At 29.9% G+C, this 13,417-nt stretch overlaps 1 protein-coding gene across 9 annotated transcripts in view; it reads left to right on the forward strand.

Moving 5' to 3' along the window:
- Positions 1–13,417, forward strand: part of NECTIN3 (nectin cell adhesion molecule 3) — a 182,990-nt gene that overhangs the window by 41,140 nt on the left and 128,433 nt on the right. For 8 of the 9 annotated variants that reach the window (XM_074301139.1, XM_074301146.1, XM_074301143.1 and 5 more), the window contains exons 4-5: positions 1,357–1,474; positions 3,425–3,576. In XM_074301139.1, the coding sequence (XP_074157240.1) occupies positions 1,357–1,474; positions 3,425–3,576 (270 nt within the window). Of the gene's footprint in view, positions 1–1,356; positions 1,475–3,424; positions 3,577–9,552; positions 12,786–13,417 lie in introns of those variants that run through there. The other variant, XM_074301138.1, reaches the window with a different exon arrangement.

Raw genomic sequence — 13,417 nt, forward strand, 5'->3', positions numbered from 1 at the left:
CATAAATAGAAACTTTTTGGGTATTATATATAATAAAATACTCATATTTTCTCTTACACTCAAATCTAAAATTAGGAATATTCCATGTTACTTCTTTATAATGATTAAATTCCTAATTGTAGATTATTTTGTCTTGAAATTGAGGTGGTAGTGCTGTTGTTTGATTTTTTTCCCCCCTTCTTCCTCCCGTGAATAGTAGTTTTGTTTGTTTGTTTTTCTGTTATGTTTTGTTGAAGGTATCTCCCTTCATACAGAATGTAGGCATTTGATACATAATACTATTTTAAGGAAAAGATTTTAATGATGCAGGAGTGCTTGTTAAAAATTAAGTATTGTACTTCTCTAACTTAATTTTTCATTCAGCATCTTTTATTTCTTTCATGTTTGAAACTTGAGGCATCATCATGATCATCATTATAATTATCATCATTATTTTTACCAGCTTTGAATTGAACAATGTGCTTTTATTCTTACTGCTTTTGCAGGGTGGGTGAACATTTTATCATATTACATTTCCATTTAATATGTAAAAACTATAACTTTCTTTGTGAGGCAAACAGTGAATCTTTGATAATATTCCCCCCACCCAATACAATTGCTCCTAGTAGGCGATTTCTTCTTTAGCAATTCCCATGGTTCCATAAAGCCATAGTATCTTGAATCTGGTCTTCCTCCCATAGATGTTGTTTAGTTTTCATCTCCTTTCTCTTCCACACAGAAGGAAGAAGGAGAGAGGAGGGGCAGGGAAGGGGGAAAGGAAAGAAAAAAAAAAAGTTACCACAAAAAGATTTTGCAATAGGCTATTAAAAATTGGTTTCTTTTGTATTTTAGTTATATCTTTTGAAAAGTCTTATGTGATTTATGTGTGCCTCCAAAGATTCTCAGCACATAAAGCTGAGTAGTGAAGAAGATGACCTACCTCTGATAACTTGTTAGTAGTATTACTCTAAACCAGTTTTTTTTTATGACCTTGAAAATGCACAAAATAATATCAGCAGTTTTTCACAAGGTTTCTGTGAGAATCAAGTCATTCAATAGTTGTGAATTATGTTGTAAATTTTAAAGCACTAAGTAAATGTCATATAGTAATACTAGTACTACTACCATCTGTTGTATTTTGAAATCTTTATCTTCTTTTTGTTTTGTTCTTGGTAACAATCTGATGATTTAATTTTTTTAGATTGACTTATTTCAGTGTTATTCATAAAATTAGAATATTAGTTATACTTAAGTCTGAAATAAGACAAAATAAAATCTTTCAAAACTGATATATGTGTTATGTATATTTTCATTGTGTAACTTATTTCAGACTACATATTATGCTCTTCATTGGTCATTTTTATTTATATTTTATAGATGCCCCTGAAGTTTCAGTCACAGGGTATGACGGAAATTGGTTTGTTGGAAGAATGAATGTTAATCTCAAATGTAATGCAGATGCAAATCCACCACCTTCACAGTCTAAATGGAGCAGGTAACAAGAATATTTTAAACTTTAAAGGAGAAAAATTTCTTTAAAATATATTTTGGAAAGTATAGATGGTAGTACCTTATATCCTTTTCACTTTCCATTTTTTTGTAATTGGTAATCTCTAAAACTTCATCAGTCATTATAGGTGAGAATATTAGAATTGGATCATTGATTCTTGGGGTGGATAGAGAACATATGGTCTGATTACAAAAAGGTGATCCTGGAGCAAACTGCTAGAGGAGACCATGGTGGGTGGCAAGAAATGTCCTTTATCTGAGACTAGGGCAAAAGAAAATAGAATGAATGGATGGTGTTGAATGATGGTTATTAGAGGAAAAAAATTGCTCCTGATGAGTAGACTTTATTTTTTTTTCCCCCATTAAGCTATTAGTCTGATATGTGAGAGAGAAAAGAGTGGAGGAGATAGCTTAAGGAAAAATTTTTGCAGCATGTAATAAGATCTTAGATTTAGAGCTGAGAAGTACCTTAAAGGGCTTTGGCTAATGGTGCTATCTAGAAAATGCCATCTTCTTCTCCTTGTTTTACTAACGATGAATTGAGACCATAGAACCATAGAACCAGGATTTGGACTGAGGCTTCTGAGTCCTAATATCATTTCCCTTGTATTCTGCTGATGCTGTGAGGGGTTGGTCCATGACAGAGTCTCATTCAGAAAATTGTTCTTAGGTACACATTAGTTGTGTTCTTTCCTTGCTAAAAAACCTTGGGTGACTCCTGATATCAATAAAGAAAAGACTGCTTGAGAGCACATTTCAGACCCATCACAATCTGCTTATGAGCTTCTTCTCTAGCTTTACTTCATTCTTCTCCCTGGGCTGTCTCCTGTCTTCTTTGTCCTCTAGCTTTCATGCATTCCTACCTTCTCTTTGTTCTCCACTTCTCAGGCTTCTCATCTCCCCTTTTAGCTTCTAACCAAGTTGCTTTCTCAGTGAAGTCTTCCCTGATTAATCCACAAAATGTTTTTCTTCTCTTTACCTTCAGATTACCTTGTATTTTTCTACGTAAGTACTTATTTCAGTTCTCTAAGGACCATGTAAACTACTCAAAAGCCGGAGCTTTTCTGTTTTGGCTTTTTTATTTTCTAGTCTTAGCTTAGCGCTTTCCACATTATAGAAAGTTCTTAGTTGAGTTAATTTCTTTGAATGCACCTATATCCAAGATACATTCTAATTTTATTAATATTTTGAAAATATATTGACCTAAAAAATTCACCTACTAAGTGCAAAGTGAAAAAGAAAAGTTGAAACATTATTTAAAGTTCCTCAGAACACTTTTTTTCCTCCCTCTGGGTTTCTGATATTTTAACTTAACTTCTTAATAGACTTATATTTCAAGAGAAAAAATGTTAATGATCTTTGTTAGATAAATTATTACTACTACTAAATTATAAAACTGATGTTTGTTTAGGATGATTTTCCTTCACAGTTGAAATTAATAAACATTTATTAAGTGTCTGTCACATACCCTTAAGGGGCTTACATTCTAATTGGGGAAAGAAAATGCAAAAAGTGTGTGTGTGTGTGTGTGTGTGGCAAACAAATGATTAACAGAAGAAACTGAAATTAAGACAAATTAGGGAGATCTTTAAGTAACAAAATTTCCTTTGTTAATATTACTTAAAATGTTTTGGATCTGAAATGTGATTTCGCTGGTATAGGGGACTTCTGGAAAAATTAAAAAATGAACAAACCACACACTTCTTTTACAAGTACAATAGTCTTAGATCTTTTTTTGAGTTACCAGAGGAAGAAAAGTAACTTGTCTAGGGGTTATACCACAAGCATGTCTGCATCAGGGTAGAGACTCGAACTCAAGCCATCTTTCTATACAATATACCTTTTGCTGCTTTTCAAATAACAATGTTTTGAATCTTAAATAAATGGGTATTAGTGCGCCCTAGGAATGTCTTTCATATCTTTGAACATCTTTCAGATTGGATGGACAGTGGCCTGACGGTTTAGAGACTTCAGAGAATACTCTGTATTTTATCAATCCACTGACTTACAATTACTCCGGGGTTTATATCTGTAAGGTTACAAATTCGCTTGGCCAACGAAGTGCCCAAAAAATCATCTACATATTAGGTGAGTTACCATTTCCCTACATTTAACTCCTTTAATTTATTTTATCAAATGTCCTAATGGTATTTATTAGGGTTAAATAAATCTCCTTTTTGGCATTATTATTGAGTTTCTTTGATTAAAGAATTTTGATAAAACACATGTATTTATTAAAATATTCTTATTTAAAATAAGTAGTTTGTTCCTCTACTAACTAAACAGTTTTCTTGCCCCTTTACTTGTTTGGAATTTTCAGTCATATTGATCAAGACTGATAACATACTGATTAGGAAGAAAAGTTCTGCATTTGCCTCATTTAGTAAACAAATGACCTACTTTTTGCTATCTTGTTTATTTTGAATGGAAATAACAGTGACTATTATATAGATCAAAACTCTTCCAAATGGTTCAAATTAGGAATAGTTTTAGGTAAAATTATAATTTTTTTCTGTTCCGTTTCCAAATTAGTTTTTGCCATAAAAATTCCAGTTAAATATTCTGGCTATGTCTTGTTATGAGAGAATTTGTAATATATTTTTGGTTATAGCTTTTAAAATTTATGCTAACGTGCACAGCTTTGAGACTCTTCATATAATTATAAATAACTTCTAAAAAGTTATTATGTAGTGCTATCTGTAAAGTAGTATCAGTCATTGGCTAGATATTTTCACCATATGCATTGATATAAATAAAGAATAAGTTATAATTTTATGTAATACAATTGTACTGATAAGGTAGATTTTCATATTTGGTATTATTTTTATTTTGTTTCCAGACTATATTTTAAAATTATCATTTTTATAATTTAATATTTCTCAATTTTTGAAATTATTTTAGTCACTTTGACATTGCCTATATTGTGTTTTATCTTTTTTTGAAATTGTATTTATATCTGTCAGTAAAATTATCAAAAGCATCATATCATGATCCATTATCAGTTTTATGTACACTTACAATTTCGTATCATTTTGGAGCTATACCTTGAAACTTTTCTATCGTATTTGGACATTCTAAAGCTTATATTCAAATGTTGGCCTGCAAGAATTCGGTATTATGTCTGTACCACTCTGAATCACTACAGAATGATTTTAATAATATTCCCATATACTTACATCAGAATTCATTTCACATGAAGATATCCCAGTAAGAATAACTAAAGATTAAATTTGATAATTTTGGTATTTTATGGTCTTAAAGTCTTCATTTAAAATTGATGTGAAATTGAATATTTGTTATTAAGAAGTAATAGTGTTCTACTTCAAGTAGAAATCTATAGCAACACTTCTCTTTGACTTCACTTTTTTTTCCCCCCACAATGTATTAAGTAGGTTAGAGAGCTAGCTAGCCTTGGAGTTAGAAAAATACAGTAATACACTAAGAGCATAAGTTACAAAGGAGATTTGTGCTTATCTGCATCTGTAGTAGGGAGTTTATATATCTGAGAAGCTATAGACTAATGAAATCACAGGTCTAAATCCAGACATTAAGGAAAAAAAAATGTTATTTGTCATAATTCGGATGAAAAAGAATGTAATCCCCATCTCATTGCAAAAAACAAACAAACAAAAACCAAGGAAGTAAGTATATAAAATGCTTTATATTAATAGATTGTATTGTATTAAATACCACTTGTAATGCTCCATTTTATAGAAATTTTCATTTGTAACAGGACATGACCTAAATTTTTTTTCCAGTATATAAAATGAAAAATCTAATTTTTTGATAGTGATTTTTTTCCCCTAAGATTATTGTTCTTCAGAACCAGAGACTTAATTGCTTGCCTGCCTTTATCCCTTGTGCAGTGAACATTTCCCTAGAAGGCCAATTGAAAAAACAGAGGACATTGTATATCTTGCATGAATTATTTAGTCATCTGAAGCAATTTCAGGGATTTGCCAGTTTCAGAAATCTTCCAGTAGTCTAAAGTCCTTTTTTTTTTTCATGTTTTTGAGCAGTTGTACAGTTGTCCCAACAGAGAGCTGGATTGAAAGTTTTACAAGTTCTCTTATGATTTTACCATTCCGTCCATTGTATATTTGATCTTGGAGGCAAGAAAGAACTATTGGAGTAGGGATGATGTGGTCAGATTTACACTTTATAGAAGACCATTTCGCTCCTGGAATGGAGAATAGACCAGAAAGGGAAGAAACTTGAATCAGGGAGGCCAACCAGCAGGCTGTTGCAAAAGCTCCCTTGTGAGATGAGGGTTTTTGTTAAGTAAGGCATTTTTCTTTTTTGGAGAGTTGTGGGGAGTTGGAGAACTTTGGTAAATTTATAACTTTGTTGATTTTAAGGAACCTTCATTATCAACATTTCTTTCACCAATGCAAATCATCAACTCTATAGTATTTTATGGTTTTAAGAGAGTTTCTTGGAACCATTGGGTTGTAATTGATTGACACTCCTGGTATCTGTCAGAGTCAGGACTTGAATCCAGCTCTTCCTGGTTCCAAAGCCAGGCTTCTATCCACTACATCACTGTATTTCCTTTTAATCTGAGGTTTTCATCGTTAAAAGTTTACTGTTCAGAACAAGGGATGAAATTGTCCTGCTATTCTGGAATAATTATGTGGGATGGAATCTTGACACATTGGGTTTTGTCTAGAGCAGCTTGGCCAGAATGGTGAAAGGCTTAGAAACTGCCATGTGAATGAAGATCATTCAGAGGAATTGAGGATTGTGCATGTACTGGAAGAAAGTTTTACAGAAAGGAAAGTAGACTTAATGTTGTTTGTGACTTTCAAACACTGCATAGAACAGTGGATAAAAATTATAAGCTCATTTCTCTCTTCCCCTCTTGCTTCCCTCCTCCCCCAAATACAGTGAAAAATGGGAGTCTGGTATAAAGTTAATTAGCTCTTCAACAATAGATATTTTCAGATTTGTTGGATAAGTATCGTTTGGGGTATTTCTATTAAAGACTTTATTCCTAGAATTTTGTGGGAAGTGTTTTTATGTGTCTTCTACATTTTCATCTAACTCTTATAGAGTTTTAGATTCTCCTTAGTTTCTCAATAAACTATTTCTGTTTTGCCTTGTGCTGTCTTTCCAAAATCTTTTTTCTTCTTGTGGATATCCTGAGTGAAGTGAAAATGTAACCTCTTGACGTAGTTGTTTACACTTAATAGCAACTAAAATGTCATATGAAATTGAATTTGATCTTGTGCAATTTCCTTGCCCTTTTAAAATTTCTAAATCACTTTCTTACAGATCATTTGTTATGCGGAACTTTGATTCCACATTTAACCTCACCTTTCCCTCCATAAATAAAACTAGTTTATTGTATTGTATGCCTATAGTGAGAAAATTTTATTGTCAGCTTCTACTTAGGTGTTTGTGATTCTGGGAATTTAGTCATTAATTTATCTTTTCCATCTGTAATTTTACTTTAACCATGTCTATCCAACTCCTTGATTGCATTATGAACAGATGAATCATTCCGGTGATTTTTGTTCTTCCTTCATGTAGTCTTGTAGAGATATAGATAACTATGTTCTTCATTCCATTGATCATTATATCATTCAGTTTATTTTTACCTTTTATTGTAACATCTATTTTGCAGAAATACAGTGAAATTGAATTTCTGATCTATTCATTTGAATTGAATCTCTTTCTAAAAGTTAGTAACTATCATTTAGCAATAGTTAGATTTTTTTTTTTTTTTTTGCAAAAGAAGAGCTTCTTTTTCTCTTTATTCTATTCTCCTTGACTTGTGTTTGCATTATTGCGTGTTTGTTCCAAGCGTATGGATATAATTGTTACTGACTTTTGACAAATTAAAAAGCAATCCTACTTTTACAGTATTATGCTCAAATTTATTTTGAATCTATTTTGACTTACAGTTTTCTCATAATAAAAAAAAGAAAGAAAATCAGTAAACCTTAAGCTATATATCCTGTATTGTTTGGGGAAAATGAATTATAAATAGAAAAGGATTGTTTAGGTCCAGAGCATAATACTGTAAAAGTAGGATTGCTTTTTAATTTGTCAAAAGTCAGTAACAATTATATCCATACGCTTGGAACAAACACGCAATAATGCAAACACAAGTCAAGGAGAATAGAATAAAGAGAAAAAGAAGCTCTTCTTTTGCAAAAAAAAAAATCTAACTATTGCTAAATGATAGTTACTAACTTTTAGAAAGAGATTCAATTCAAATGAATGTGTTTTTTGAGACTCTAGTTGATTACACACACAAAATATTTTTACACCGCTAAGAAAAAGAAATCTGATTTAAAATTTATAACCAGTTTCTAAAATTTTTCTTATATCTAATTTTAAATCAAATTTCTTTTTAAAAGATTAAGAAGATGAAGAAATACAGATTTGATAAATATTAAAGTGAAATATGAGTGAAAAATAGTGAAAAATAAGATCTTCAAAAAAGACTATAAAGATCTATATATAAGTTGAATAAATTAAAAGATGAAACAGATACTTAATTTCAGAAAATCTGGCTATACTTGATTCATGTTTTTTTTTTTTGTCTTAATAATTCTAAATCATTTGTAAAAAAATGAAATACACATTTTTCCCAAAGATACTTTTTACTTCTTCCTACATAAATTCCCTTCCCCCCAAAAAAAATAGAACACTTTAGGAAAAATAATTTTCTCCTTTGCCTCATTTTATAAAGTGCTGATTCTATTAAACTAGGTTTTGTGAATAATTTATACTTTTTATTGTGACTCCTATAATTTTTCTCTTCAAACTGAACTTAATGGAGATTAGATGTCAATAATACTTCACATTTTTCTATGTACTATATCTTCCTATAGATTTAAAAACTCTTGTTTTATTAACACTATACAAACTAATACTCACCTTTTTGATAATCAATGCTTGATGGAATTACAGTCCTGTATATGTTTAAACTTATAGGAAGCTAGTTAGTATTATATGTTCAACAGTATTTATGCTGTACCTGCTAAATTCTCACCATATTCTGTACATACGGCATTCCATGATGAAACTGGCCTCAGTAAGTATTTTTCTACAGCTTATAACATTAGAATAATTTCCCAATGTAGATGTAGTGTGTTCTAACATTTTTTAAAAGTTTTTCAATGCCAACTCATTACAAATTCTAATCTAAACTACAAAATTATATCATTTGGGTCATCCACTCTTATAGGGAATTTAAACCTTTGTAACATGTAGCTTCTTCTAAAAAAACATAATTTGTTGAAAGTGTCCTAAAATACCACTTTAATTGATAATTAACCAATATTTATTTTTCACTACTCATATTTAGTATTTCTTAATGTTAATTTACATGGTAATGTAGTAGCAATATTCAGGATCATTTGCATCTAATGTTTTAGCATTACTAGAATGTTCTCTCTAAAATATTATCCATTCCTATTCATGTTACTTCCACACATTTGAAAGAATCTCTTTCTTAAAGATAGTGTTGGAATTGTTTTAGTTGCCTAAAATACTTAAGATGTCTTTTTCTCATGGTGTCTGTTCATTAAAACAAGTGAGAATGTGATATTCTTTATTTTCAAACTTACTGATGATCTATCTATATTTAATACTTCTTTGGTTTCCAAAATTTGGACAGTCTATATTCACTTAAGAAAAATATTTTTGAGAGAATAATTAAAATGGTTAGCTTACTCTGCCCACTTATCAAGAATGTATAGTTTTTCATTCTTTAAAGATATGCTTTTGATGTGAAATTTAAATCTAAATTTTTCTGGTTTTTAGTCTTAACACAAAAAAAACCCACCAAAAAATTGGTTTCTTTTTTTCATTTTATTCTTCTCTGCCACTGGCTGAGAAGTTAAATTATTTTTATTCTAATTTTCTTAAGTCTTAATTACATAGAAACTTCTTATTCTTATCAAATTAAGAATGAAAAACTATTTTTTTTACTATATATATATATATATATATCCACCAACTGTACCTTCTTTTCAACTTGCTACTGATTTAGCTTGCCATTGACATTCTTTGCCTTTCTGTGTCTTTGTCTATCTTTGCTGTTTCCATTAGATCCTCCTACTACTACCACCCTACCACCTACAGTTCAGTGGCGTTTCTCAACAGTTGAATTTGAAGATGTAAATGCACCACCTAAAAAATTGCCTTTCCCATTATCAACTTTGGCAACAATTAAGGATGGCACAATTGGCACCATCATCGGTGGTGCAGTGGGTGGGGCTCTCTTCTTGATACTTGTAAGTGTCTTGGTTGGAATATTCTTCTATAGGAGAAGACGGACGTTCCGTGGTGACTACTTTGCAAAAAACTACATTCCACCATCAGATATGCAAAAAGAATCGCAAATTGATGTTCTTCATCAAGATGAGCTTGATTCTTACCCTGACAGTGTAAAAAAAGAAAATAAACATCCAGTTAACAATCTGATATCTAAAGACTACCTAGAAGAACCTGAAAAATCTCAGTGGAACAATGTAGACAATCTGAACAGGTTTGAAAGACCAATGGATTATTATGAAGATATAAAAATGGGAATGAAGTTCGTTGGTGATGAAAGTTATGATGACAACGAAGATGACTTAGTTTCACATGTAGATGGTTCAGTAATTTCCAGGAGGGAGTGGTATGTTTAGCAACCACTAAATGAAAGTGACTCTGTACAATATTTCATTCAATTTAGTTGATCATTTTCAGATTGTTCATACTTTTTCTTGAAGGAAGAATAAGCTTTTTGAAGTTGATTTTCAAGCTTTTTATATTCTAACTTGACAAATGGAAATGTAAAATCTAGGTTAACTGTATCTGAGCTGCTTTATATATTTTTTTTTCAATGCTGTACTACTGTCTCAAGATTTGAATTTTAATGCAGAGTACTTTATTGGTCTGTGGCACAGGTAAGAAGAAAAATGTTAACTTAAAGTTAAATGTATAATTTGTTTTGGTACAAAAATTAAAAAAAGCAACTACTTTGGCATTGTGTATTAAATGTTTACTTAAGACTATTTTCTCAACTTTGTTAAACATATACCTCTTGATCTCAAAGGTTTTCACCATCAAATAACATTACATGAAAATTGACTCAGATTTGTTCAAAATTTTATTTTGTGTATTCAAAAACATACAGCCTGGTGAAACAATTTCCCTTTTAAAAATATTTTCTAAGGTTAACTGAAAAGGAATGAATATCTCTTGCCATTATGACAATAGTCAGGTACACTTTTAAAGATGCTTTGCACTGAAACCATTAGTTGACTAAATAAATGGGGATTAGTTAACTAAATGAATAAGATTTTGTGTAACATTCATTACCCTTCTTAGTTTGGTTTTTAAGACATATAAAGAGATAAAAGAATAGAAAATATTAAATAATTTTGCATATACTTCAGTTTCTGGAGAGGGAAAAATCTTGATGTGGTGGTAATGTTAACATTGGATATATATATGGTACAATAAGTACCACATTTATCTTTTGCTTCTTAGCTCCTTCCAAAATATCTTTTTATAGAGGAGTCATCTATGATAGAATGTGCAGATGAAATTATGAGGTATAGACCAGATTTGATTATAATATGCAAATGAGAAAAATATATTTGGAGTTAAAGGATTTTATGTATTTTGCAACATTGTGTAGACTTGTTTCTAATCATTTAAGGTTGGCTTTAGTCAGAGATGAAAAAAATACTGAGTTCTCAAGGATCCCAAACTTGGCAATAGTTGGATTGTTTGTAGTCAGTAAATTGTAGCATAGAAGATCATTCCATATTTAACTTAGTTTGCCAAAATATTTTTCTAAAGCTTTTTTTCCTGTATGCTTTTTAGATCAGTGTTTGAAAATTGTTGGGTTTTTAATTTAAAGTAAATATTACAAGCATTTCCTTTTCCTAAAGTATGTATATTTGAGAGGGTAATATCCAAATCTTTAAATATTGATTTTCTTCATAAAATGATTAAAATTTAAATGTTTCTTCAGTGAAGAACTGGAATTACCACAGTGGTTTACCTATTATGTTGTCCAAAGAAATTATTTTGTGATTTAACGGATAAGGTAATATCTGGAATTTTCTTTAGCTTTTTTTTTTTTTTTTTTTTTTTTTTTTTTTTTTTTTTTTACTGTGCCACTAAAAGAATAATGGAGTTGTTGATAAATAAATCTTGTGATTGAAAAAAAAACCAAAACAAAACAAAATAGAGGTATTTCCTTAGGCTATTTGCTGAATAAGGCTTAATGAAAACTGTGAACAAAAAAGTTATGGCTAAATAAAACAGGTTCTTTTGAAAAGATTTTATGATGGTTAAAAATGAGATGATGAATATGTATGAAAGAGTTACTTTGACTTTAAAACCTTAACTTTTTTTTTTTTTTTTTTTTTTTTGGTGGGATACTCCCCTCTCAATAAAATCTACAAGTATAATATCAGACTAAAGATAGACATGTAATAGTTTATTAATGCCTGTCATTGAAAGATTTTTTTTTTAGAAAATTAAGTACTAATAAGCACAATGCAAATTCAAATCATTAGAAAAATTAGAATTTGGAACATTATAAAAGTTACACAGTTTTGCAAATATGTATTTTTTTTGAAATGACAAAAAGCACCTCAAGATGACCTGTAGTATTTAGAAAGCTTTACCACAAATATAGTATCTGTATTTTTAAAATAGACAATACACTGTGATTGAAATAAGTTTTTTGAAGGGAAAATTTGTGGCTCCATGCTTAAATTATTAGTATTGGTATTTTGACAACCAAAAAAAATTAGATCTGAATTTTTTTTTTTTTTTATCTGTTAAGAGATACATGTTGGCTTCTTATTTGACCAAAGTTTCATATTTAGAATAATTACAAACCAGATACTGTATATAATTCTCAACTTGGGAGTAACTCTAAGAAATGTGTAATGTATTTATAAAACTATATTTCAGATGTTCAAAGATTAAAATTTACTATATTATCTTTGAAAGATAGCTTGTTGTCCTAGAAAAAATTAATTACATATTGTGAACTCACTTTTTCATGTGGGGTATTTTGCGCCTTCTATAAATTTAAGAGTTTTTGTAATATTCAGACCTTTGAGTATTTGCTATATTCGGTGTATTCTTTACCAATTTAAATAATTTGGTAAACTTTACAAAGTTGAGCTTAACTTCAGACTGATGATACTCGTGTTAACTTTCAAAAGCATTACAGTATTGTTTCTTACATTATATGTATGTTTGCTGTAAATAGAGAACTGATTGTAAACATGAATAGTTGTGTGAAATAAACATTTTTTAAATTAATTTTTGAATATAAGTGATGTACACAGCTAATTAATCTAGCAATTGGGTAAAAATACTAGAATACTAGAAACTGTCCCTGTAGTTAATTTTAGAGAAAAAATCTTAGTTTTATAGTTCCTTTTTTATGATCTTATTCTTCTCTCTTTTTTGCCTTTTTGAATTAATTTCAGGAAAGCACTGTAGAGAAATCAGTAAGCCTTTTCCCTTTTCCTTTTTTTTTGTTTTTTGTTTTTTGTTTTTTGGAGGGGTAAAGATTATTAGGCCTTTTTTCTTTGTTAGGTAACTACTTTGATGGAGTTAAGTCTGGGGAGAATTATATAATTGGTTTAGCAAGTGCTGTGTATATAGTACAATTTTATTAACAGATGAGATAAACTTAAATATGGGGAGAAAGTCTTTAAAGTTAAGGAGAAACTACAGATTTTTAGAAGTAAAGGAAAAGAAATAATGAATTGCTTGTACCTTTTTTCACAACAATAAACAGGAATAATGATAGAAAATAATGTAGACTATGGATGTTCCATTGTAAGGGCCATAGAAAATAAATGCAGAAAGCAATCATTGAGTGAATTAGTTTTTTTGGTTTTTTTTGTTGTTTTTTTTTTCCAAAGAACACTTTTTTTATATTGTTTTATTT

The sequence above is a fragment of the Sminthopsis crassicaudata genome, chromosome 3 (genome assembly GCF_048593235.1).
Source record: "Sminthopsis crassicaudata isolate SCR6 chromosome 3, ASM4859323v1, whole genome shotgun sequence".
Taxonomy (NCBI): domain Eukaryota; kingdom Metazoa; phylum Chordata; class Mammalia; order Dasyuromorphia; family Dasyuridae; genus Sminthopsis; species Sminthopsis crassicaudata.